At 50.6% G+C, this 25,403-nt stretch overlaps 1 protein-coding gene across 2 annotated transcripts; it reads left to right on the top strand.

The window, feature by feature from the left end:
* The first annotated feature begins 4,039 nt into the window (after positions 1–4,039).
* GPRC5B (G protein-coupled receptor class C group 5 member B) lies at positions 4,040–25,399 on the top strand. 2 transcript variants are annotated; one of them, XM_047713200.1, is made up of 5 exons: positions 4,040–4,209; positions 5,665–5,746; positions 11,883–12,896; positions 20,684–20,796; positions 22,141–25,399. In XM_047713200.1, exons 3-5 carry the CDS (start codon positions 11,891–11,893, stop codon positions 22,183–22,185), a joined length of 1,164 nt encoding a protein of 387 aa, XP_047569156.1. In that variant the 5' UTR covers positions 4,040–4,209; positions 5,665–5,746; positions 11,883–11,890; the 3' UTR covers positions 22,186–25,399. The 2 variants fall into 2 exon arrangements, with proteins under 2 accessions (XP_047569156.1, XP_047569155.1); XM_047713199.1 differs by lacking the exon at positions 5,665–5,746 and having other exon boundaries at positions 4,041–4,209.
* The last annotated feature ends 4 nt before the right edge of the window (positions 25,400–25,403 follow it).

The following is a 25,403-nucleotide window of genomic DNA, read 5'->3' as shown; positions in this document are numbered from 1 at the left end:
GCTGAGAGCAGGACCCACCTCTTGTCTATGAACCAAAAAGAATGAGGCACTGACCCTGGCATTTAGTAGACATCCAAGGAAAATATTAATGACACCATCAGGGTTCAATATCCAGGCAGTTGCCTGCTCGAGGCAATTAGAGAAGTACTGAAATATCATCTTATCAAACGCTTGAACACCCACTGTTCAAATTCATTCCCACTTAGAGTTAGGTTGATGTTTCCAGAAGGGCATGGGATTGGGAAGGGCAGGTTTGTATCCTGCCTCAGCCATTTACTAGCTGTGACTATTTGGAGAAGCCACTCAACCTTTCCAAGCTCTGATTTTGTCATAGCAAGGCACAGACACCTACCTCAGAAGGTTCTGCAGTTAAAGCAACACAATCTGTGGAAATGGACTTTGGCGACTCCAGAGCCCTGAACCCCACATTCATCTGGGAGATGATCTACTTTGCAGAGGATTCTGACAGGCTTGGATGCAGAATAGACATACTCTAAAAGGGAAAAACAAGGCTGGAATTTACTTATTCATTTAGTCAACAAGTATCTGATGATCCATGCCCTGGTCTGGGCAAGGAAGACAAGGGTGAACAACAGACATGACTCCTCTTACCATTGAGCTTAGAGCTACACTGTCTTTACAGTAGCCACTAGCCACATGAGGCTATTTAAATTTAATTAGGAACTTTAATTAATTTAATTTAAAATTTAATTTAATTTCAGGGTGACTGGGTGGCACAGTCAGTTATGTGTCAGACTCTTGGTTTTGGCTGTCGTGATCTCAGGGTTGTGAGATGGAGCCCAGAGTTGGGTTCCGCACTCAATGCAGAGTCTGTCTGAGAGTCTCTCTTCCTCTCCCTCTGGCCCTCCTACTTGTGTTCTCTTTTCCTCTACAATAAATATTTCTTAAAATTGTATTTAATTTAAAATTTAATTTAATTAAAAACTGACATTTCAGTTCCACAGTCATCCTAATTACATAGAAAGTGCTCAATAGGGATGTCTGAGTGGCTCAGTCAGTTAAGCGTCTGCCTTTGGCTCAGGTCATGATCCCAAGGGTCCTGGGATTGAGTCCTGCATCGGGCTCCTTGCTTACTGGCTTCTCCCTCTGCCTGGCACTAGCCTTGCTTGTGCTCCCTCTCTCTTTCTTTGACAAATAATCTCAAAAATCTTACTATACAAAATATGAAATCTTAAAAAATTATAAAAATCTTAAATCTTAAGAAAAACATAAAATCTTAAAAATATAAAATATAAAATCTTAAAAAAATTAAAAAATAAAGTGCTCAATAGCCTCATGCGGCTAGTGGCTACCGTAACCGACAGCACAGATGCAGAACAGGTCCATCACTGGGGTGCCTGGGTGGCTCAGTCAGTTAAGCATCTGACTCTATTTTGCAGCTCAGGTCATGATCTCAGGGTGGTGAGATCAAGCCTACTGGGAGCTCCACGAGTGGTAGAGGGAGTTGGTTGGAGATTCTTCACCTCTCCCTCTCCCTCCCCCTCTGCCTCTCCCCCCACCACACCTCCCTGCATGTGCTCTGTCTATAATACATAAATAAAGAAACCTTAAAGAAAAAAAAAAAAAAAGAACACTTCCTCCATTGTAGAAAGTTCTCATTGGGAAAGAATTGAGTTACAGTCTAGCTGGAAAGACAAACACTAAACAAAGAGCCACACAAACACCTAATTACACACAGTGACATTTGTGAGTGGAAATCCGGGGTCAGTGCTCTTGTCATTTTTCAGGTGAGTAACAGAGCCAGGGAAGCCTCTGGTTTTCATTTACCCAAAGAGGACTGAACATTTGAGAGCCTGACGCAGCTCCGCAGCTACACAGCCTAGAGCTATCGTCTCCAGGGCTAGAGAGAAACTCTAAGGACATGAGGCTCATCTGTGATGTCAGAAGATATCTGACCTTGCAGCAAATTATACCAGTTTAGCCACCGAATGAAAGAAACAGCCAGGGTTGAATTCCAGCTCTGTCAACGGTATGACTGTGAACCATTAATTACCTCCTCTGTGCCTCAGTGTCCCCATCCGTAACATGGGGTGAATAATAATATCTGGTCTAGAGAGATTAAATATTTTAAAAATATAAAGCTTTTAGAACAGCATCTAGCACACAGTAGCACTACATACCTTATAATGATGATAATGGTGGTGGTGGTGGTGGTGATTCTCCATGACTCTTTGAACAAGGCAGGGGAGGTGGGTGGTATGCACCTGCCACTCAATAGCCGCCTATATTTTCCTTCTTTGCTTTCCAAAGTAACATCACCCAAAGCTAAACTGATCATCCCATTGAGGATCCTTCTATAAAATAAGTCTGAAACGGGAATATATATATATCTATCTCCACGTGCCAGACTCTACATAAATCACTGTACATTTATTATGTGTTTAATCTTCACAACAACCCCCAAAGGCATGTACTACTAAGGTTATTTCCATTTTGCATTTTGCAAGAAATTGAATCTTAGGTGAACTTGCCCACGTTTTCCCAGGAAAGGATCTCGGCGTCAGTTCCACTAGGTACCACCAGGTGGCAATGCCTATCCACTTTCCAATTACGCAGCCCGGCGGGACCGCTGAGGGCCGAGGTGGGGTGTCTTACCGTAAATACTTAGTGATCGCCTACTGTATGCCAGGCATTGTTCTAGTCGTTGAGGATACGTCGGCAAATAAAATAGGAAAATTGTTCTGTCTTTCCCTTCCATTTTTTCCTTAAAAATAATAAAAGGTGTTCGGGAAGGTGTGTTCGAGGCCTGACCAGGAGAATATCGGCTTGTGTGGGCGGGAACTGAGAGGCCGGAGGCTCGAGGGAAATGAAGAAAACAATCTGAAAGGTCTGTGGTCTTCAAAGATCAGGGTATACAACTAGCTCCAGAGGGGAATATCATTCGTGTTTTGCAGCCCACCTTCCTGCCTCCTTATCCCCACCCCATCACAGGGAGGTAGGGAGCTGGGGTCACCTCCCTCTCAGGTCTTGTAGGACCGAGATGGGCTGGAGGGAGGTGGTCTCACTCTGAGAAACCAGAGTGGTGGGTCCTCAAAGTTCTGGGTTTGGAGGAAGCTTGAAAGTCTGAAAGTCACCGAGGGAACCAACCCCATGGGTGTGCTGGACCGTAGCCCCCCAGGCCCCTTCTGGGCAATGCTGATCTCACACAGCCAGGTCGACCAGAAGCCAGACTCAGTGTTGAGGAGCGAGGTTGTCTGGGACCCCTCCTTCAAGCCGGTGCTGCGGCCGTCCCGTGGGCGTGCACCCCTACTGTGCCCTGAGCGTCTACAGAGCCAGTGGCCTCCTGGACCGCTGGGTGTATGTCGCCGGGGAGAGCGGTGGACGTGTGTGTACGTGGGTGATGCGTGCAGCACTGGTGGTGGAGATCCTGCGTAAGGACCTATGGGAGGGGTGCACCTTGTGAACGTGTATGTTTGGGGTAGTCAAGGACTCAAGCGCTGAGCAGTGTGCGCAAAGGGAAAAGGACAAGTTGGGGCGGGGTGAGGGGAATGGAGTGTGCCCAGGCAGACACCCGCTAGAGGACACCAAGCCGTGCGCGTGTGCCTAGTTGTATACTTCGGCACGCGCGGCGGGGTCCTCTCTAGGTCCAGGACCTGGGGCTTGTTGGTTGAGGGGAAGTTACTGTTTGTGAACCCACGTTGGAGAGTTGTCCTGGGCGGAAAAAATCCCCTGTGCTAGGACACTGGTGGGAGTATCCCTGTGTGTGTGTGTTCCTGCAAATGAATCAATTTGGGAATACGTCCGGTGCTTGTGGAGTGCTTATGGGTGGACTGTGGATGCGGAAGGAGTGTCTCCAAATTTGGGACCCTGGAAGGGGGCGGTCTCAGCTGTCCCAGCAAGGAGCTAGGTAGGGGCTTGCACCCATGGAGTGGAGAGAGGCAAAGCCGTCCGCCCCGGGCTCAGCGAGGAACCGCCTGCTGGGCAGGGGCCGGGGGCGGAGCTGGATGCCCCGCGGGGCGGGGTCGGAGGGGGCGGGGAAGGCTAGAGGGGCGGGGCCGCCGCGTCTGCAGCAGCGCGGGCCGGGCCAGGGGGCGCCTCGCGCGGCAGCGGTTCGCGAGGGCGATGCAGTGAGACAGGACCGGCGGGCGGGCGGGCGCGCGCGGGGCGGGGGCCGCGGCAGCGCTGCAGCGATGTGACTTGAGGCCGAGAACCAGCAGGAGCGTCGGCGCTGCGAGGCCGCGGCGGTCGGTGAGTGCGAGCCGTGCGGATGGGGTAGAGGGAGCTGCTAAGACCCCGGAAACTTTTCCCGCCTCGGACTCGGGAGAATTGGGGAGTGTGCTTCTTGTGCCCTTCTAAGGCCCTCCCGGCGGGTTAGTCTGTTAAGGAAGATGGGGAGTCAGGGAGGGGGGAACCCCAGTCCCGCCGAGGGCAGGGCGGGGGGAGGGGAGGGCTGCAGACCTTTATGCCCGAGGTGGGAGAGGAGAGGGTGCCCTATTCCCGGACCAGGTGGAGATCCAAGTCTCTGAGGAGGGTCTGGGGGCGACCGCAGGTGAAAAACAACTGGGAGTAGTGTGAGGGAATCCAGCCGTACCCGAGTGACTCGTCGTGGGAGGGAAGCCGCGGGTAGGTCCGGGGGGCTCGTGCCCAGGCCGTGGGGGCTGACCGCAGGGCAGACCGAGTTGCGGTTATAAGGACTGGGCTTTGGGGGTGACCTGCCGCACCTGCCGCAGGGGCTGGGGGCCAGGCTTGCAACCGGCGGTGCCTGCGCACTACGGGACAAGGGGCGGGGGGACACTGCGGGGGCGGAAAAGAGGCAGAGCTGAGACCTGGGGCTGAGGGACAGACGGGGGGGAGGCTGCATACAATGGCGGGGGCTGACGTTCCTATTCCGACCAGGCTGGGGCTGAGGACTAGTCTTGTGCGTTCACTGCCTTTGAGGGACACGGGCTCCCAGCTCCGCACATCCCGGGATCCGTACCGCCCGCACCGGCCTGGGCCCGGGGGAGCTAGCTAGCCATCCCGGGAGTCGGGCACCGACCTTGCCACAGAGGACGGCCCCAGCGCAGCTCGCGAGTTCGTCCCCTGGCTCTCGCTCTGTCACACCCAGGCCCAACCAGCCTCCCCCCGCCCCCCACTCGTCCCCCATTCGCTAAGGGGGCGGCTCCTTGGAGCGAGGACAAAGGCCCCTGGAGTGTGGCGGGCAGCGGCGTCCCTGTCTGGGGCCCCGGCCCACGCGCCACATTGGCTGCCCAACTGCGCCAGGATGGGGGGCACTTGAGCGGAGCCCAGGAGGAACTGGGGGTCCTCGAAAAGACAAGAGAAGTGAGGGGAAAGTGAGAGAAGGATCTGGCACAAAAGCCGGGGAACTTCAGCCAAGGAACCTTGATTCAGAAGTTTCCTCGGTGGGGTGGGGGCTCTCGGTGGATTCCGTCTAGGAGTGAAGCTGCATGCAAATAGCATGTAAATAGAATGCAAATCATCATCTGTTGGTTGGGAGCCCTCCACGAGGCCAGTTTTGTATCTAGGCTGTGGAGTGAAGGGTTTTCTATCTGTTCCCTGCTCTAAGTCTGAAAAGGGGTCAGCTGAGTTGAGAAGGAGAAAAACGGAAGGGGAGAGGAGTCGCCATTTGAGGCAGGCAGCAAGACAAGCAGTCTTGTTAGAAAGAGAAGCTTCAAACGCTTATTGGTTTATTTGTTCTTTCAGTAAATGGACCAGCTTCAGAACTGGGGCTGGGATGCTACAGAGTAGAGTATGGACAAGCCTCTGCTCTCAGGGCACTAGCCAGGTGGGTGAACAAATAAATAGCTAAATAAGTAAATAAATAGTAGATGGAACTTCTAATTGGGGTAAGGGCTGCTAGGAAAGTAAAACAGGAGGATATCAAAGCAATGAGGGTTTGTGTATGTAGGGAAGACCATTCTCAGGGGTGACATTTTTGTGGAGCCTGGCAAGATGGAGGGTCCACCTCTGGGTGGGCCACTTGGGTCCCTTGGGGCACTACTGTGCAGACAGAGGGCACTGCAAATGCAAAAGCTTGGAGGTGGGAATGAGTTTAGAACTGAACAAAGGCCATTGTGGCTGGAGCTCGGAGGCAGATGTGGAGGGGGGACCAGCCAGACCACCATCTTTGGGGCCGTGGAAAGGAGTACAGGTTTTATTCTTCTTGGGCCAGTGAACCCTTGGAGAGTTTTGAGTGGGAAGCCAAGGGATCTGATTTTTAAAAGCTCCCCTGACCTCAACTCACAGATGGAAAGCAGCTCCCCTTTCATTCTGCCTCTGGGGATGGCGAGGCTCCTGGAGACTCTGAGGGACTCCGTCTGGCCTGCGGGGACCGCTTAAACCCTGCTCTGTCCTAAGAGCCCACTTGAGGAGCGGCTCAGGTTTTAAAATTAAAACTTTGAGGCAGTTCTTGTCCGCCTTAAGTGGCCCCCACCCAGGGCCCTTGGCCCCATAAGCCCTTCACGCAGAGCTTCCTAGGGGTTCTGAGTTAGTCACATTTTTCTTCTCGGAATTACAGCCCAAGAGGAACCATCCACCCCTGAACGGACAGCCAAGGATGCAATTTGCATTTAAATGATTGCTTTTATTTACAGGATTGGAGCTACTTTGCATATTCATGGATCATGGAGCTTGTGTTCTGGCAACCCTGTTTACTAACCCAGGAGGGTTATTAAATCCAAGGGCCCCCAAATAGGCTGGTGGTCTGGGCAGCATTAGGAAATGAAGATTATGAGATGGTGTAACTTGGAAAAGATATTAGAGGGTGAGATTGTGGGTCTGGGAAAGAGCTTAATGTCAGGAAACCTTGTAACAGTTTAATCTTGCAGAGCAGGAAATGCACCATTGGCTCTAACGGGAGTGGGCTGGGACAGAGTGTGATGCTGGGGTGTGTGGGGAGACTGGCTCCACAGCCTCATCCTGGCCTTCTGCCAGTCATGGGGTGAGGGGTGAGGCCTCAAACCAGAGGTGCAGGGGAAAGGCCTCAGGTCAGGAGTTGGGGGAAAAGAGTTCTAGTCCCAGCTTGGCCTGTGAATTCCAGTAAGCCTCTGGCAAAGCGGTCCCACCTCTCATTTTCCCAAGAGGAAGGACGATGAAATCATGATTGTCTTTTTAATAAGCAGGGATCCTGTATTCCCTGTGGGACGAGCACCTTGCGGAGAGTATTTTTCATGTACTTTTCTCACTGGCTTTGTGAAGGCGGCGCTATCATTTTGTCATTTATAGAGGAAGAGACTGAGGGTCAGAGAGGTTAAGTAATGCCCCATGTCACATAGTTAGGTCTGGCTTCACTCTAGAGGAGACTGATGAAAGTGTAAATTCTGTGCCAGGCTATTGACTATGCCCAGACGTAGGAAGGCCCCCTCCCCACCTGCTCATTTTTTTCTTTCCCTTCCATTTTCTAGCATCCCCCTCCCCATATCATGTGGGTAGTGGGTAGATGGGGACACTAGTTCCCAAGAGAATGGGGTCCTCACCCTGACTTCTTGACAGGGAGACCCTGTGTGTGTGTGTGAGGGCTCCTAGATTGGCCTGGGTTTCCCGTGGGAAAACCACCTTCAGAGTGTGGCCTCCACTTAGAGCTCCTGGTTTGGGGATCAGGTGAGTTTAGAGGTTCCCAGGGCAGACTCCCACCAAAGGCATCTCCTATTCACACCACCTCAGGGATCCTCTTCTCCTGGCGTGATGGGGGAGGCTGAAAACCAACAGCGGACAAACACCTGGGTGAGCCCCCTTCCCACCCCATCTCCATGGCAACTGCTCCTCCTGGAAAAGCAGTCAGCAAAGTTCATAACCTCTGACGAGGGAATATAGTTGCCAATCATTTCTATTTATTTAACAGACAGTTTATGTAAGTGCTTACCCTGTGTCAACTACTGTCCTGAAACCTCATTATTTTAAGCACAACGATCCCACAGGATGGGTCCTGTGAACACACCCCTAGTTTGCAGAGGAGGAACCTGAGGCAAGAAAGGTTAAATCGGTTTGTCCAGGGTCACAGGGGACTAGCAGGTGGCAGGGGCAGAACTTGAAACCGGAAGATCTCTCTCGGAAGTTCGCCCTGCTCGGTAAGGAGCTGGGCTGGGAGGGCTAGCCCAGCCTGTGGCCTTCAGCCAGGCAGCACTGTCCTCTCACAAGGAATCTTGCCTGCATTCTTTCCAGCCTCTGCAGGCCCCAGCTCGTGGAGAAATGGAGCGTGCTGTTCACCACCTGCCGGAGGCTTCTGGCCCCTCTGCGGGTGGGGGTTGTGGACAGAGAGAGTGAGACAGAGACAGAGACAGAGATAGTATATTTAAGAGCCTCTGAATGAGTCACATTTCTGGGAGCCTGCCTGGCCGCAAAGGTAATTAGTATGTGAGCCGAGGCTTGTGCGTTCGTTCACATTTGCTCATTCCTCCTTTTGAGGAGCCGCACGCCTACATCTCCAGGGTTTGTTGCCATATATTTATCCTGTGCCGATCAGCCTTGCCTGCGGCTGACTTGAAACCTCTAATCTGGCATTGTTCCCTTTGGGATTCCTGGAGAACTGCTCCGTTGGTGGGAGGAAGCACCAAGGGGCTGATGCGGAGGCTGGGGCTTACCTGACAAGTGGGAGCCACCTGCTTGGTCCCTGGCAGAGTCGGCGAGGCAGAGCGTACTGCTGGGGCCATGGCTCCTGGCTTCCCCGGCTGCACCGGTCCGAGCTTCTCACGCTTCTGTGTGCCCAAGGGTCTGAGCGCATTTGGAGCTTGCCTGGTGGGCTTGTTAAAACAGAGAGGGCTAGGCCCAACCCCCCCCGAGAGTCTGCATTTCCAGCGGGCTCCCTGGTGACCCTGCTGCTGTTGGCCATCTGAGGGTCAGACTCGGACTTGAACCTCTCGGGCTGCCAGTTCTCTCCTGTGTAAGAGAGCGTGAGAACACCTGTCCTTCAGGAGTAACGTGACGGCTGAGACTACTCTTACCAATTCATTGGTTCGGCAGCTGCTAGCAGGTCAGTGCAGAACAAGACAGACACAGCCCTGGACGCGGGAGAGCAGGGAGTGCACCCAAAGGTAATAAAATATTTGAAAATTGTGGCATATGTTACAAAGACAAAATCAGGACTGGTGTAGAGTATATTGGGGGGGGCGGCAGGCAGGAGAGACTGGACAGCAAGGGTTCACTCACCAGGTGACATTTCTAGAGCCCTGGTCTGTAGTAAGAGCCCAAGTAACAATAGTACAATTGTTTGTCTCCTCACTCCACCACTTTCTTTTTTTTTTTTTTTTATTAAAGATTTTTATTTATTTATTTGACAGAGAGAAATCACAAGCAGGCAGAGAGGCAGGCAGAGAGAGAGAGGAGGAAGCAGGCTCCCTGCTGAGCAGAGAGCCCGATGCGGGGCTCGATCCCAGGACCCTGAGATCATGACCTGAGCCGAAGGCAGCGGCTTAACCCACTGAGCCACCCAGGCGCCCCACTCCACCACTTTCTAGCTGTGTGACCTCCAACAAGCCAGCTGACCTTCATGTTTTACTTCCTATAAAACGGAGATAGTAGTAGTACCAGGCTCGTAGTGTCATTGTGCAGATTATAAGGCATTTGTATGTGTGCCGTGCGTGAAGGTGTGCCTGCAGTGTGGTGAGCGCTATGAGTTAGTTATTGTCATTGTCACTCTGGCAGCAGCAGAAATCTCTGGAGGGCAATTCTGAATCTCCCCGGAAATCCTAGATGAGCCAGGCTCCACTTCATCCTGTGGGGCTGTGAGGAGCCCTCCTGATCATCCTAGACACCTCCTGGGCATCCTTAACAATGATAATGATCCACGAGAGACAAGTGGATTCCACTAAAGCTCCTGGCTGCCACTGGTGGCATCCACATGCCTAGACATTGGGTAGGGAGGACTTCCTGGAAGAAGGGGGCCACATGACGTGGGAGGAGTCATAACACTTCCTTGTTGGTTAGCAACACAAACCCAGCTCAAACTGGCTTAATCTAAAAAAAAAAAAAAAAAGCAAGTTTATTGGCTGGATGAATAGTGTCTGGACCATGAGTCTGACTGCCACATCTGGGGTGCACCCTCACCCCGAATCTGCTTGCGTGCAATGCTGGGATGCATGTTTTAGAAGCATCTCTTGCCAGATGCCTTCTGCCCTGAACCTGCTTCTCTCATCAAGAGGCAAAGGTGACGATCCCTATAGCACCAGACCCCTTCTCATTTGGTGGCATCAATAATTTATCCCAATCAATGGCTTCACAGCCAAGACAGGATCAGAGCTGCTCATGGAATCCCTGAAAGGAGCAGAGAGGGGGAGAGAGAGGTGGTCGATACTGCATTTACTTAAGGAAGCCCCAGGGAGGAGCGGGAGCTGCCTGGATCCAGCTGGTTACAACCTCACACGCGGGGCAGCGAAGGCAGTGGGTCCAGCCTGAGCTGCCTGGAGACGGGCTCAGAGCAGAGCTGTGTAGGCCGGAGCTTTCTGAAGGCCACACTCCGTTGAGAAGCAAGAGCTGGTGGCAGGTGGGGCCCAGGAAAGAGTCCCGGTGAAGGAGCCTCTCATTCATTCAACATCCACTAAGCATCACCTTTGTGCCAGCACTGGGTGCTAGTGCTTGAGTCCACACCAGTGGGGTCATCCTGGCGATTTTGCATGCTCACCCCCACAGGGGACATTTGGCAATGTCAAAAGATTTTTGGGTTGGGGGAGTAGGTGTGTTACGGGCATCTAGTGGATAGAGGCCATGGGTACTGCTGAATATCCTACAGTACAGAGGACAGCCCGCACGGCCAAGAGCAGTCAGACCCAAAATGTCAATGATACCAAGGTTGAGAAGCCCTGGTCTACCCCAATGAACAGACAGTGTCCCTGCCCTCCTGCACCTTGCAGTGGAGAAAGACAGGGAAAAGAGCAAGAAGAAGGGAAAGGGAGAAACAAAGTGAACAGACAAGGAGGGAAAAAAAAAGAAAGAGACTATTGGAGCAAAAAAGGAACTAGAACAAGAGGCTCTGGTGAAGAGGAATGGCACTGTGACCTTGGCCGAGGTCGGAAAGGGCAACATTAGGTGGGGGTGAGGAACATTTTCCAAGCCATGGGTTGGGAGCGTTTAGGCAGAGGAAGCAGGAGAGACAAGATGGGAATTGGGTTAAGGCCATTTGCCATGGCTGCTGTGTGGAGTTCAGCTTTCATGGGGACCCCAAAAGAGTGCCGAGGGGAATCCTCAGGCACCCTGGGAGGTACAGACAGGAGTGCAGTGAGGGTGGGTTCTTTGGAGATCTTTGGGGGAGGTAGGGGTGAGGTAAAGGTGGAACCCAGGACGGTAGTTCATTCTGGATACACTGTTTGAAATGAGGGCATGCTTCTAGGAGCTGGGTGGTATGACCTTGGGCAAGTGTCCTAACCTCCTGGAGACCCTGTTTTGTCACCAGTGTAAGGACTGGATGTGCCCAGTGCCTGGCTTAGAGTGAGTCATGGGTAAATATTAAGCCGTTACCATTGAGAGACTGAAAAAAGGCAGTGCATACCATTCTTAGCACAGCGCTGGTCTCATGGCTGTCTCTTCAAAGTTTTGTTTTCATTCCCTTATTTTTGAAGAGGTCAGACGTAGCACAGAATATAAAAATCAAAGAATACAAAAGAGTATACAGAGAGAGTGAATCTCTCTCTCACCCTCTTCTCCAGCCGCTAGCGATGATGATTCATGATTGTTCACTGTGCCAGATCAAGGCTGCAGATGGGAGCTTAAATCAGGGTCCTGTACCTTCCCCACCCCCAACCAGGGTCTGTGCTGTCTGGAGAAAGGGGTGCCTTTTTCTGACCTGTCAAAGGTTCCTCATGGGCCAGCAGGTTGGAAATGAGGTGGGTCTTAAAGAAGTCAGGAAAGTGGGAATCTTACAGTGAACTGGTCTTTTTCTCCCTCCAAACATCTCCCCGGTCCTTAATGTTCTGGAACCTGTCCGGTGTCAGAGAGAAAGATGAAAACCCACCAGGTGCTGGCCTTCCTCTTGCTCTTCGTGATTGCCTCCGGGGCTTCTGAGAACGCCAGCACTTCCCGGGGCTGTGGACTGGATCTCCTCCCTCAGTACGTGTCCCTGTGCGACCTGGACACCATCTGGGGCATCGTGGTGGAGGCGGTGGCTGGGGCAGGCGCCCTGATCACACTGCTCCTGATGCTCATCCTGTTGGTGCGGCTGCCATTCATCAAGGACAAGGAGAAAAAGGACCCCGTGGGCCTCCACTTCCTCTTCCTTCTGGGGACCCTGGGCCTCTTCGGGCTGACCTTCGCCTTCATCATCCGGGAGGACGAGACCATCTGCTCGGTCCGCCGGTTCCTCTGGGGTGTCCTCTTCGCGCTCTGCTTCTCCTGCCTCCTGAGCCAGGCGTGGCGCGTGCGGAGGTTGGTGCGCCACGGCAAGAGCCCCTCGGGCTGGCAGCTGGTGGGCGTGGCGCTGTGTCTGATGCTGGTGCAGGCCATCATCGCCATCGAGTGGCTGGTGCTGACCGTGCTGCGTGACGCCAAGCCGGCCTGTGCCTACGAGCCCATGGACTTTGTAATGGCCCTCATCTACGACATGGTGCTGCTCGTGGCCGCCCTGGGGCTGGCGCTCTTCACGCTATGCGGCAAGTTCAAGAAGTGGAAGCAGAACGGGGCGTGCATCCTGGTCACAGCCTTCCTGTCCGTGCTCATCTGGGTGGCCTGGATGACCATGTACCTGTTCGGCAACGCCGAGCTGCGGCGGGGAGATGCCTGGGGCGACCCCACCCTGGCCATCACCCTGGTGGCCAGCGGCTGGGTCTTCGTCATCTTCCACGCCATCCCGGAGATCCACTGCGCCATCCTGCCAACCCCGCAGGAGAACACGCCCAACTACTTCGACACCTCGCAGCCGCGGATGCGGGAGACGGCGTTTGAGGAGGACGTGCAGCTGCCACGCACCTACATGGAGAACAAGGCCTTCTCGATGGATGAACACAATGCAGGTAAAGGGGTCGCCATGCTGCAGTGTGAGGCTCTGGGACCGCTTCCCCCCAAAAGGACTCCCTCCTTCCTCCCTAGTGGGGATGGGTGGCCCCGGGGCCAGTCCTGACTGATGGGAGCCACAGACATTGGGCCCGGTACTTTAACTGGCCCAGGAATGGGTTCTTATTTAGCATTTTTTCCCCTTTCCATTGCCAAAGAATTTAATATCAAAATCTGGGTTTCTCACTTCTTCTGAAAAGTCAGCTCTGGCAATGCTGGCTTGGCATTCCCACCTGGCAAAGATTGTCTGGAGCTGATCTGAACCAGTGGGCGCTGGAAGGTTCCACCTCTCAGGAGTCGGGGCTGCTCCTTTGTTTTCATTTTAATTCCAGGGTAGTTAACACACAGCGTTGTCTTAGTTTCGGGGGTACAATGTAGTGATTCAGCAGCTCCATACATAACTCACCGCTCATCAGGGCAGTTGGATTCTTGATCCCCTTCACCTGTTTCACCCAACCCCCCCAACCTCCAACCCCCTCTCCAGTAACCATCTGTTCTCTATAGTTAAGAATCTCTTTTTTGGTTGGTCTCCCGCCGCCCCCCCCCCCCCCGCCTTTGTTTCTTTGTTTTGTTTCTTAAATTCCATATATGACTGAAATGGTATTTGTCTTTCTCTGACTGTTCGTTGTTCTTTTTCATGGCTGAATAATATTCCATTATATAGATACAGATATAGATATAGATATAAACCGCACCTTTATCCATTCATTGGCTGATGGACATTTGAGCTGCTACTGCAGAAGACAGTATGGAGGTTCCTCAAAAAATCAAAAATAGAAGTACCTGGGTGGCTCAGTCAGTTGAGTGTCTGCCTTCAGCTCAGGCTCTGATGTCAGGGTCCTGGGATCGAGTCCCAAGTGGGGCTCCTTGCTCAGCGGGGAGTCTGCTTCTCCCTCTCCCTCTGCCCCTCTCCCTGCTCCCTCTCAAATAAATAAGATCTTTTTTAAGAAATTAAAAATAGAGCTACCCTATGATCCAGTAATTGGATTGCACTCCTGGCTATTTACCCCAAGAAAATGAACACTAATTCAAAGGGATATATACAACCCTGTGATTACTGCAGGGGTTTCATAATTTAGCTATTCTAAACAAATATTGTAAATTGTTATTTACAATAGCTAAATTATGAAAGCAGCCCAAGTGGCTGTTCCTTTAGATGGGGATTTGTTTTGTGTTTACCACACTCCCCACCACTCCCTCTTGCTAGAACTCAGCCGCTAGAACATATTAACATTAATTCCCTGGCTACCTGGAAGTGTTTGAGCTTGTAGTCCAGGAGCTAGATGGGTGCAGGGGATACTGGGGACAATTACTTGTGTCTCCTCCCCACCTCAGCATTCAGGAGTGTATGAATGGGTCCCTGGAGTCAGGTGCCCAGATTCAAGTCCTGCCCTCTGCACTCCCTAGATGTGTGGCTTTGAGCAGATTGCTTTACCTTCCTGAGCATCAGTTTTCCCATCTGTAAGATAGACTAATGAGAGAATGTACTTCTAGAGCTGTTGTGAGAAGTAGCATCCTGAGGGTCTCCCCCAGGACATGGCCTCCTGGATGTGTGTCTTGGCTGGTTTCCCCTGAAAGCAGAGCCTGAGACTTGGGTGCAGCTGCCCTCCCCAGGAGGTGTTCCCTGCAAGGGAGAGGGGAGGGATAACCAGACCAGGAAGACAGAAACAACCAGACAAGTACATCAATGAGCCGGTTACTGATGTGGGCAGCTGGGGCTCAGTCCTGACAGGACTGCATATAGAACGAGCCTCAGTCTTGACCTTCCAAATCAGGAGCCTGCAGCATTCGCCTCCATCGCCCCTTGTCACCCGTATGTCCTCTGTCTCCCACTCTCATTGCCACTTCCCCCATTACTCTGGCCAAATAAATACTGCTGGCTTCTGAGAGGTTTAGGGGCACAAGAGGTGGAGGCTGTCTGGGTCCCCAGGCCCATGCATCACCCCCTGCAGTGGGGTTCAGAGCTGAGCCTGGAGAATGTGGTGCGGGCACTTGGAGCCCCCGCGGTGAATGCCTCTGAAATATCTGTTGAGTCGTTCCTTCAAGTGAGTCGGGTAGGTTCCCAGCACTTGAGATTCAATAAAATTGCCTTTTCTCAGTTGCCTGGGGATTGATCAGGGGCTATAATGATAATAAGAATGGCTACATTGACAGCAGCAGCCGTAGCCGTGTGGTGCTGATTACTTAGTACAGTCATTGCTTACTGAGCATTAACTGTGTGCCAGGTGCTATTCTAAGTCCTTGACCTCCCTTGCTGCACCCAGTGAGGCTGCCCTATTATTATCCCCATCTTACAGATGAATAAATGGAGACTCTGAGAGGTTCCGTACCTTGCCAAAGACATATAGCTGGGAGATGGCTCATTCCAGATGGCCAAGGTCCCCTTTGCAGTGCTGCTCACCCAGGCAGCTGGGCAATGTTCCCTGGTGGGTCATGACTGCAGAGTCAAGCTTGTGGGGTGACTGCTGAGTGCATCCTGCCTGTGCCCTGCAGGCAGGGGTAAGCACGTTCAGCCATCAGATCCTCGAAGGTCACCCAGAGCCCTCCCCACCTGCCCACTTTCCTCTGCGCTGGACCAGACCCACAGGAGGGAACACCAACGGCTCCACCTGCGGATAGGGCTAGAAACCCTGGTGTAGTCTTTAACGGAGCTGTTTCAGTCTTAGTAGGAAGCCCCAGGCCAGCAAGCCCATGTTTGTCAAAGGATGTAGCAGGAATGAGTGTTGGCTCGTGTTGCCAGGGCAAGGCGGGGGTCAGGATGGGGGTCATCACTGGGAGCCCCGAAGGCCCTCCAGAGAACGTGTCCTGAGCAGAGGTCAGGAGTCCGGCTGGTTTCCGGGGTCTGGTGGAGCCACCCCTTCCAGGCTGCCCCCGGAACAGGATCCTTTTTATGAGACCCATGAACTCCCCTTGGACCTGAGAGGTAGTGGCAGCTTCTGGAATGAATGTGCACCTTTGTACATAAATTGGGGCATTTTTGTTTATCACTTTGTCAGATTCTCAAAGCCGTCTGTGGACCCCAGAAGGCTAAGAATCAGTGGTATTGAACCTGAAGGTCTAGTTTACTCGCAGTGAAACGGGAATGCTAGAATGACCCAAGTATTAGGGTCTTCACGAGTAAGGATGGCTAACCTTTAGTAGGTGCTTACCACGGACCAGTTACCATTCTGAGCATTTTAGTGGCTAATCTCATTTAATCCCTACAATAACCCATTGAATTCCATTTTGCAGACAGAAACCGAGACACAGAAGGTCCATGCGTCTTGCCTAAGAGGCAGGGAGGGCCGGGGTCTGAGCACATGCAGGCGGTTTCCGGAGCCCCAGTGCTTGATTAGTCTACCACAGAATTACTCATCTCTCTTCAAAGCACTTTAGTGATCCTGAACTCACTGGCTGGTTTACCAGGACGACTTTGTGGCTTGAGAAAGCAGGGTTTATCAGTCCCATTTTACAGAGCGGGAAACTGAGTTCCAGGGCTGTCAGGCAACGTGTTTAAGCTCACACTCTAAGAGCGGTGTGGGGGGGAGTTGGTTTTCCACTACATGCATTTTTTTTCTTGTGAAAATGCAGCCAGTCCTTCCTATCCACATAAGATCCAGAGATCAAAGGTATCTGGGACCCAGGTGAGAACCAGCAGTACCAGGGCTGGCACACTGGGTGATGGGGGGGTCCTAGAGGTGCTCCCCACCCCCATCTATTTCACATTCTGACACATTCCAAAGCCTAGAAAGTCGTCTTTCTGTCCCCTCTTTCTTTTCCAAAATAAAACCAGTCTTATCATTCCATTTTGGTGACAAAAACTAGAATAATCATCTAGAAGTCAGTAAGTAAAAATAACAAAAATTGCTCAAACTCCCGTTATCCAAAAGCAGCTACTGCTGTTTGCTCCCATCTTGTCAGACATCTCTCAGTGAGCACACAGTCTCCTTCCTTCCTTCCCTCTTCCTCCCTCTTTTACACACACACACACACACACACACACACACACGCCAGTCCCGTAGACAGATTCTTAACCTAGCTGTACACTTGGGCAGCTAAAAAAAAATTACCAGTGCCCGCCCCCTCGTTCTGTCTGTTTGGGTTCAGGTTTCTTAAGCTTTCCAAAGGATTTGAAGATGTAACCACTGATCTAAGTGGTGTTCTGTGGTGTGTTTGCTTAAGTCAATATTGTATCATGGATGGAGGCCTTTCCAGGTCAGTGACTGCAGAGCTCTAGTATCCTTTCCATGATGCAGAGCTTTCCTTGGGAACAGTAATTTATTTTTCTGATCCTCAGCTGGTGGATTTTCCACTTGTTTCTGACTTTCCATATAAGTAATCTTGCAGTGAACATTGATCTTTGTGCCCTTGATCAATTAACTTCTTGCAAGACCAAAAAAACAAACAAACCACCACCTTCTAGACATGCATAAAAGAGTCTGTACCTTTAAATCTTGATATATACTGCCAGATGGCCTCCTAAAATTTAAACTAATTTTCTGCACCCTCCCCTCCAGTAACTGTATGAGCGCCCCACTTCTTCACTCACCTTGGATGTTATCAGACTTTGTTTTAATAGCCCTGTTTTGGATCATCCCAAATGTGTGTCCACCAAAATTCACATGGGACCAGGCAGGGTGGGCCCCAGGCAAAGCCAATTCCGTCAGAAAGCTCACATGAGCTAAATTAGAGTGCTGGCTAGGATTGCCCTTGTTCTAGAAACCCTTGCTTTGCTGGCTGGGGAACCTCTGGGCGTGTTCCCTTGCCACTGTGAGAACAACTGTTGTCATCTTTGGTGCTGACCTCAGCCAACTTGTATTTTCGGGAACCAGGCCCCAGTAGGGGCCTTGCCCAGGAGTTACAGTTGGCCCTCTTTCTTTTGCGTTTTAGCCAGCCAGACTTTTGGGCCCTCTTCCTTGAGAGTCAATCTTGACATCTTCAAGAGATGGGAAGGACATTCCCCAGGTGGCCTGTGGCTCAGTCAAGCCCCAGTGTCCTCTGCTTCCAGGTTTCCTTCCCCCAAATGAGATCCCAGGTATATAGAGCACTTTATCAGCCTCCTGCTTATGAATAAGTATCAGCAAGGCATGAGGTATGTGATGAAAGTTGAAAACGCACGAAGGATGTAGCACCTCAGATCACATCTTGGAAAGCGTTAATGAGGCATATTAAATGTTCACCTTTCAAAGGAGCAAAAAAGAAAAAAGTGTTCTTTCTTTTAGGGGATTTGGGCTCTCAGATCTCCTTAGGGACCAAGGGCTATTTAAACTTGGACTCTTCGCTTTCTGGTGCGTGGCCCTGAGTCAGCTTTGAGGGAGGGCCCATGTAGCCTCACCAGCAGGGTCTGGATAGGAGTAGGCTGGCATTCAACCTATAAACTTAGATTCCTGTAGGGAAGCTCTTATGAGCCCTGCTTGCCTTTCACAGCTGACCCAGGTCAGAGTGCAGTGTTAGGTGTGACACTTGCAGTGGTAAGTAATAAAAAAATCTGATTTGAACTGGCTTAAACCAAAACAAAACACAAGAAGAACAAATGTCCTGGGGATCAGGCTACAGGAATCATTAGATCAAGGAGTCTCGGGTGATGACTAGATTTGATCTTTCTCCATCTCTTGGCTCTGTTAGTATCTGGGCAGCCCACAACTCTAGGCTTAGACAGAGTCCCAGTGGAAAAGAGGATCGTTTCCCAGCAAAAATCCCAGAATTGGCCCTGAATGGACCTAATTGGCCAGATTGAAGTCACATGCTGACCTCAGGCCAGGGTAGAAGGTGGTCATAGCAACACTTGGGGCCAAGGCACCCACAGATGGCTGGTAGAGTTGAGCCTTTGTTTCTTTGAGGAAAATGTGTTGGGGTCAGATTCTCCCAGCACAGCTGGCCGGGTCTGTGCATTATAAGGAAAGAGTGCTATTCGGCATTCCCTCTCTAGGGACTGAGACTAGTAAGAGCCCAGGAACTACCTCCTCTGCCCCCTGGTGCCCCTCCCTGGCTCCCCCTTCTCTACTTCCTGGGAGAGGTATCTCCTTGCTCAGCTCATGCATAACCAGCTGCTTGAAGGCTTGGATAGAGCTGCTAGAGCCAGAGAGGTTTACCTGTGGCCAGAGACATTCGCTCCCCACTGTGCCTCAGTTTCTTAGGCCCAGCTTGGGCTGAGCTGCCTCTCTCTAATGTCGCTTAAATTCAGGTTGCTTCTAAGTAAGTGTGATGGTTGAAAACAGTATTTGAAGCCAGCAATGTGGGATGGTTAAGAACACAGATTCTCTGCCTGGGTTTTGGATGCTGGTTCTGCCTCCTTCCAACTGTGTGACCTTGGGTTAGTAACTTAATCTCTCTGTGCCTTGTGTAAAGTGGAAATAATGAAAGTACCTATTATGGTATAAAGCAGACTCCCTGCTGAGCGCAGAGCCTGATGCTATGCTGGGCTGCACTCGAGGGCTCCAGGGTGGGGCTCAATCCTGTGACCCTGCGATCGTGACCTGAGCTGACCCTGAGATCATGACCTGACTGAAATCAGGAGTTGGAGGCTGAACCGACTGAGCCACCCAAGTCCCCCTCTTTGGAGATTTTAAGTGGGCTTTTCTTGGCAAAGCACAATTAGTGCCTTCAACGAGAATGAAAATAATGTAGTTACAACGGAGATGGACTTTTGTTTTCATAGTGCTCCTACATTCTGCATTGGTTTTTAATAGACTGTTTTTTTAGAGCAATTTTAGTTTTACAGGAAAACTGAGCAGGAATTACAAGGAGTTCCCACATGCCCCTATTATTAACAGCTTGCATTAGTGGTGCATTTGTTACTGTTGAGGAATCAGTATTGATCCATTATTATTAACTAAAGTCCACAATTTACATTTTAGAGCTCACTCTTTTGCTTGCACAGTATCGTAAAGCATAATTTCACTGCCCTAAAAGTGCCCTGTGCTCTACCTGTTCCTTCACCATCACTGCCGCCCCCCGCAATCATTAGTCTTTCGACATTCTCTGTACTTTTGCCTTTTCAGAATGTCACAGTTGGAATCACACAGTATATAGCTTTTACAGACTGGCTTCTTTGACTTAGCAATATGTGTTTGTTTCCTCCATGTCTTCTTGTGTAGTTTGGGTTTTCTCTACAAAAAAGGAAATTTAGGTCTCTAAAAGTACACAGCAAATGGGAACGCCATTTACCCACTTCTCTCAGGTTAAGACGTGCTGACATATTTTGCCATCTTTGCTACAGCTGTCCCTTTTTTCCTGTTTAGAAATACCCTGTCCCAGAGGGTTGGAGCCCCTGTGTTCCCTTCCCTGTCACTTTCCCACGAAGACCGCCTCTGTCATATACTTGATGTCCACACTCTTAGGGTTGTCTACCTCTGTGTATCCAGAAACAGTGACGGGTGTTGAATGGTGTGATGTTGAACTTGACATGAATGACACTGTGTGGTGAGAGAGGAGACCTCTGAGGGATGTCCCCCATGGCCTGCAGGGGCTGGAGGGGGTGGGATAGAGGCTCCACCCTGCCCCCCACCCCAGCAGCCTGCTCCCTGGATTCTACAAACTTCCCAACCCCACTGAGATGGGTCATGCTCCAAGAGAGCCAGAGAACAAAGCCCCTTTGTGACTTTTGTTTTGAATCTGGCTTGTGACAATGGGGAGGGGTGGCAAGGGCTTGGGGGGGGCAGGGGGGGTGGATGTGTGCTGGGAGCATGGTGTTGATGTAGGAGAAGAAAACAAAATCGTGGGTTGTTTTTTGTTTTGGTGTTGTGTCGCTGCTTCCTACCTCCCTCAGCCCTCCGAACAGCAGGATTTCGCAACGGCAGCTTGGGAAACAGACCGAGCGCTCCGTTCAGAAGCAACGTGTATCAGCCCACTGAGATGGCCGTTGTGCTCAATGGAGGGACTGTAAGTATCAAGAGGTGATGTTTTGGCCGGAGGCCCAAGAGCGATCAGTGTTGGGGGCAGCTTCGACGGGGGCATCCTGCTCTGTGGAGGCTGCGTACGGGCCTGCACACACTGGCCCACGTGGACACCCCTTGCAGCTAGAATGCATGCAGTGCTTCCATTTCTCTTCCCCTCTCTACCCCCGTTCTCCATGCACGGAAGATGCACCTATACTTAGTGAACCATCTGTGTGGGTTCCTTCAAGAGAGTCCCTGTTTCTTAGGGCTCTTGTACCCCGTGAGTCTAGCTTTCATTATTGCACAAGATGCCCACCTGTGCTCCCTGGGAGGTGACTTTTAGGAAAAGCCCAGAGTTGTGAAACCCCCCCAGCAGATTTTGCTGACATCCAACCTAGTGTACCCCCGTCTGTCCCCCGACCCCATCTCTGTGCCCCAGCTGGATACCGGGTTCCCCTACTTCCACTCCTTAAAAGATGTCTTAAGAAACTGGAGCAATTATCATTTCTCCCCCTGCGAGAACAAAAACAGGTTTTACTATCTGATGCCAAACAGACCTTCAGCAGAATTGTCATTGTTTACATTTTGCCTCCGTGCAATTACATCATTTTGTTTCTCCAGCAATCCAAAGACACAGTGTCATTCCCACATTTAATTTCCAAACATAGCTACATGCTTCCTCAGAAACAATGCATAAAGCCAGTTTACATGTGTAAATTGGACTTCCATTCCTCTATCATGTGCCAATTCCATAACTCAACCTGAGCTTTTTTTTTCTTTTCTTTTCCTTTTTTTAATGTAAGTCGGGGATGGTCTTTGATCTCTGGAGGGAATTTGGGTTTTCCTGGCCTTTTGAATGGTATGCGAGGCATTGGTTTGCACTGGTTTGGAACAGGCTCAAAGACAAACAGACTCACAGATTTGCTTTCTGAAAACCCCCTGCCATCCCTTGGGCTGTTTTATTGTCGGGTGCCAAGAAAAAGCCTGACTCGAAAGCATTCTGCCTGTGTGTTGTAATAAATAATGTTAGAACCCCCGTCAGTCACTCTTAAGCTCTCCTAGGCTCTGCGAGGCCAGTGGGTATAAAAACACCATGGACTTAGAGAAAAGCCAAGTGGGTTTCTGAGTGAGGAGACATTCATTCGGGATGTATGATTATAGAAAAGAGGACCCAGCTTCCCCTAGAATAGAGCCGCGTCACACACACCGGGTTGCCGCTTTTCTTGGGAATTATTCAGCCCCTTAGAAAAAAGCAAGATAACTTATCTTTGGCACATTGTTAACGAATTGGTTTCTGATGTTGACTTTGCAAAGCACAGAGTTCTTAGTGTGTTATCCTTGTTTCTAGATCCCAACTGCTCCGCCAAGTTACACTGGAAGACACCTCTGGTGAAAGACTTTAAGTTCCAGAGAATAAGAATCTCTCTTACCGATTTTATTCCCTGGCTGTGTCTTTCTTGAGGGAGAAATCAGTAACAGTAGCCGAACAAGGCTGCCTCACAGCCAGGAGATCTAGAAATCCTACACAAGGGGATTTTGTGTAAATGTGAACACTGCTGAACCTAAAAGCTAACACCGACTGCCCTCCGTCCCCTGCCACACACACACACACACACACACACACACACACACACACACACACGTAATACCAAACCAACCTCAATCCCTGCAAACTAAAGCAAAGCTAATTGCAAATAGTATTAGGCTCACTCAAAAATGTGGCTGGGAAGACTGTTTCATCCTCCGGGGGTAGAACAGAACCACATTCACAGTCGGTGGGCTGGGCTGGTGTTGGTTGACTGTGGAGCTCCCCACACCATCGCCCCTCCGCAGCAAGTGCTGGACCTCAGGTGGCCTTTTTTGAGATGACTGTTTCATTGAGAGGACTAATGGGGACTTCTCCACCAGTTTGCCTGTTGGTTTGCACATTTCAGGGGGGTCAGGAGCAGTTACGGAGTTGTGGGTGTGATCCTGGGGTGAGGCCCAGCCAAATCACAGCATGAGCTTTACAGCAGTAGTGGGGGAGGGACCCCAGCCTGTGCCAATGAAGAGAAGGCTATCTGGGAGGTGAAGTGACTGTCACATTTAAAAAGTGGTGACCCACCACTGTTCCCTCTCTGGGCCTCCTGCTGCAGGTCTACGGCAGAAAAGCATGCCCGCCTCCCTCCTTGGAGCCAGAGCGATATTCCCGCTTGGGGCAGCAGTCTCTTTCCCTTGATGAGCTCTCCCTCCTCCTGCTCTTGCCAGTGCTCCCCGACCCCCGCACCCTTTCCCAGTTTTATTTCCATGTTCATTTCCAAAGCTCAGATGGGCTGTCAGCTGACAGCCCCCCCCACCCCCGTTGGCAGGCCGGAAGGCAGGTGCCACAGCGATTGTCTGTGATGATGTCACATGGCAGGGCATCCCAGGGGAGAGGGGACACTCTGCTGCCTAGCATGCAGTGAGTTCTCAGGTGTTAGACGTTGACGGAGTGCAAGTTCCAGGGACGGCTGGAGCACTTAGAGGTTCTTGCTGCTTTGGGAGGGTATGTGGGACATGTTTTGACTTGGTTTTCTGTAAGTTCCATGCAGATGGTTCTCTTCAAAGCCCATTGTTTCTGTCATGGTTTCCATCTGTCCTAAGCAAGTCATTCCTTTGTTATTTGGCATTTCCAACATCTCGGCCATTAAAAGCCCCATGTTATCTGCACTGTTTGGCCAGCATAATCACTAGCAGTGACACAAAGCAAAGAGTTTTAACTTGACGGCATGAAATGTATAAATGAGGGTGAGTCCTTTGGCATATACGCTAATGATTATATTGCTTTTTCTATAAAACAACCCTTAAGCCTTTAACCTTTAAAGAAAATGAAAAAGGTTAGTGTTTGGGGGGGGGTGGGAAACTGACCTCTTCATAAGCCAATATGTCTGAGCTGTTTTAATAAACCTTCTGATTTTTCTCAAGGCCCTAGTCTCTGCTGTGTCCCGTCCTTGCCACAGTCCCCTTCCCCACTGCAACCTTGCAGAGCGATGGGGTAAACGAAGCCAATTTGGCCTTCCCTCCGTGGCCCTCCTTCAAGTTTTCCATCCGGCTAGTGCATTTCCTTGTGTTGCCACGCATGAGGAAGAAAAAGCATGGCACCAGAATGCCACCCCTACCTGACCTTTGGGAAACAGCCCACCCCTGCCCAGAGCATGTGCTTGCTTCTAGAGAATCAGATTCCAATCCTCTCTTGAGGAGCGTCATTGGTGGACTGGAAACTGGGAATATTGGGGAGGAGAGGGAGGGAAATAAGGCAGGACCCGGGGTGGGGATGGGGGTGGTGGTTGCATGCAGACCCAGGATTATGAAAATACAGAAATCTCCAAACACCTCGGTCCAGTCCGGTGAAAAACGACAGCAATACACATTCTCCTGCCAGGAAATGGTTGCTTACCCCCGCTCTCTGGAGTCCTTTGGAGCTCTCTGATCCCATCAGTGATTCCGTCTGCAAGAGCCCCCCCTCCCCCCCTTGCAGAAGGGAGCAATTCACCAGATCGTTTTCTCTCTCAGTTCTTGGTGGCCTATAAGGTGAGGACAGCATAAATGGCTACAAGGGGGAAAGTAGCGTTTCATCAACGTAAAAACAGAACCAGCTTTGCGCCATGGGAGACCTCACTTAATGAGACCTTTTCTCCCCCCTTTCTTTTTAATTCTCTGATACGTTATTGCGCTTCTGGAATTTGTTTTATTTTGGCTTTAAGGTTGAGAGTGGGGTGGATGCCCTCCCAATGGGGCAGAGGTGGGGAATGAGGGCAGAGAGCAGAGAACGGGTATTTTCCTAATGACTCCACCTGAAGGGTACAAAGAGACCACTTTGCCAAGAGACTGGCTACCAGCTGGCCCCACGGAGCAAACTTTAAATACAAAATCCAGTGGCACCTCTGTTTATGGAAACAACACTTGTCGAGAGAAAATGACCTGAAGGAGAGCATCTGTGATTAAAATAACTAATTGTAAGCACAAATCTTTCTGTGTCCGGTTATTAAAATCACTCTGGGACTATAATAGCCACACTTGTCCCCCCCCTTTTAATAAAAAATGGTCATTCTATCCTGGTTTCCTCCACTGGATGTGGAGGGTGGGCAGTGAGGGAATCAGCTCAGAGAATTGACAAACTGGGGAAATGTGGGGATCCCGTGCTTTTAGCACAGACTCTGTCTGGGCCCACCAAACAAGGGTAAACTTGGGGTGGTCTTCTAGGTCGGCCAGTGCTGAGTTGAACCCTAAACTGAAGGGGAGTATTGTGGCTTTTATAATCCAATGATGCAATGATTACACCAGCTTACAAGAGTTCTGAGCAGGTGCTTTTTATTAATTGATAAAGAGCTAAGGCTCGTTTTTGATAGATAATATATATTTATTAAATGTATTAATGTGTGTTTTATAATGTACCTTTATCCTCCCCTGGCTGACTGTTGCATACTTATTAAAAAAAATCGTTAAAGAAACTTCAAGACAATCAATGTGTACCATAAATGACTGTATATAAACATGACAAATTTAAAGGTTGTAAAGCATGGGCAGATAGGTTTTATTTTCAAAATGCTGTTCTTAACACAAAAATAAAGGCTTTCCTATTTACTTAAGATG

Source organism: Lutra lutra, chromosome 18 (genome assembly GCF_902655055.1).
Source record: "Lutra lutra chromosome 18, mLutLut1.2, whole genome shotgun sequence".
Lineage (NCBI taxonomy): Eukaryota > Metazoa > Chordata > Mammalia > Carnivora > Mustelidae > Lutra > Lutra lutra.
This window is presented reverse-complemented; position numbering and strand designations above follow the sequence as displayed.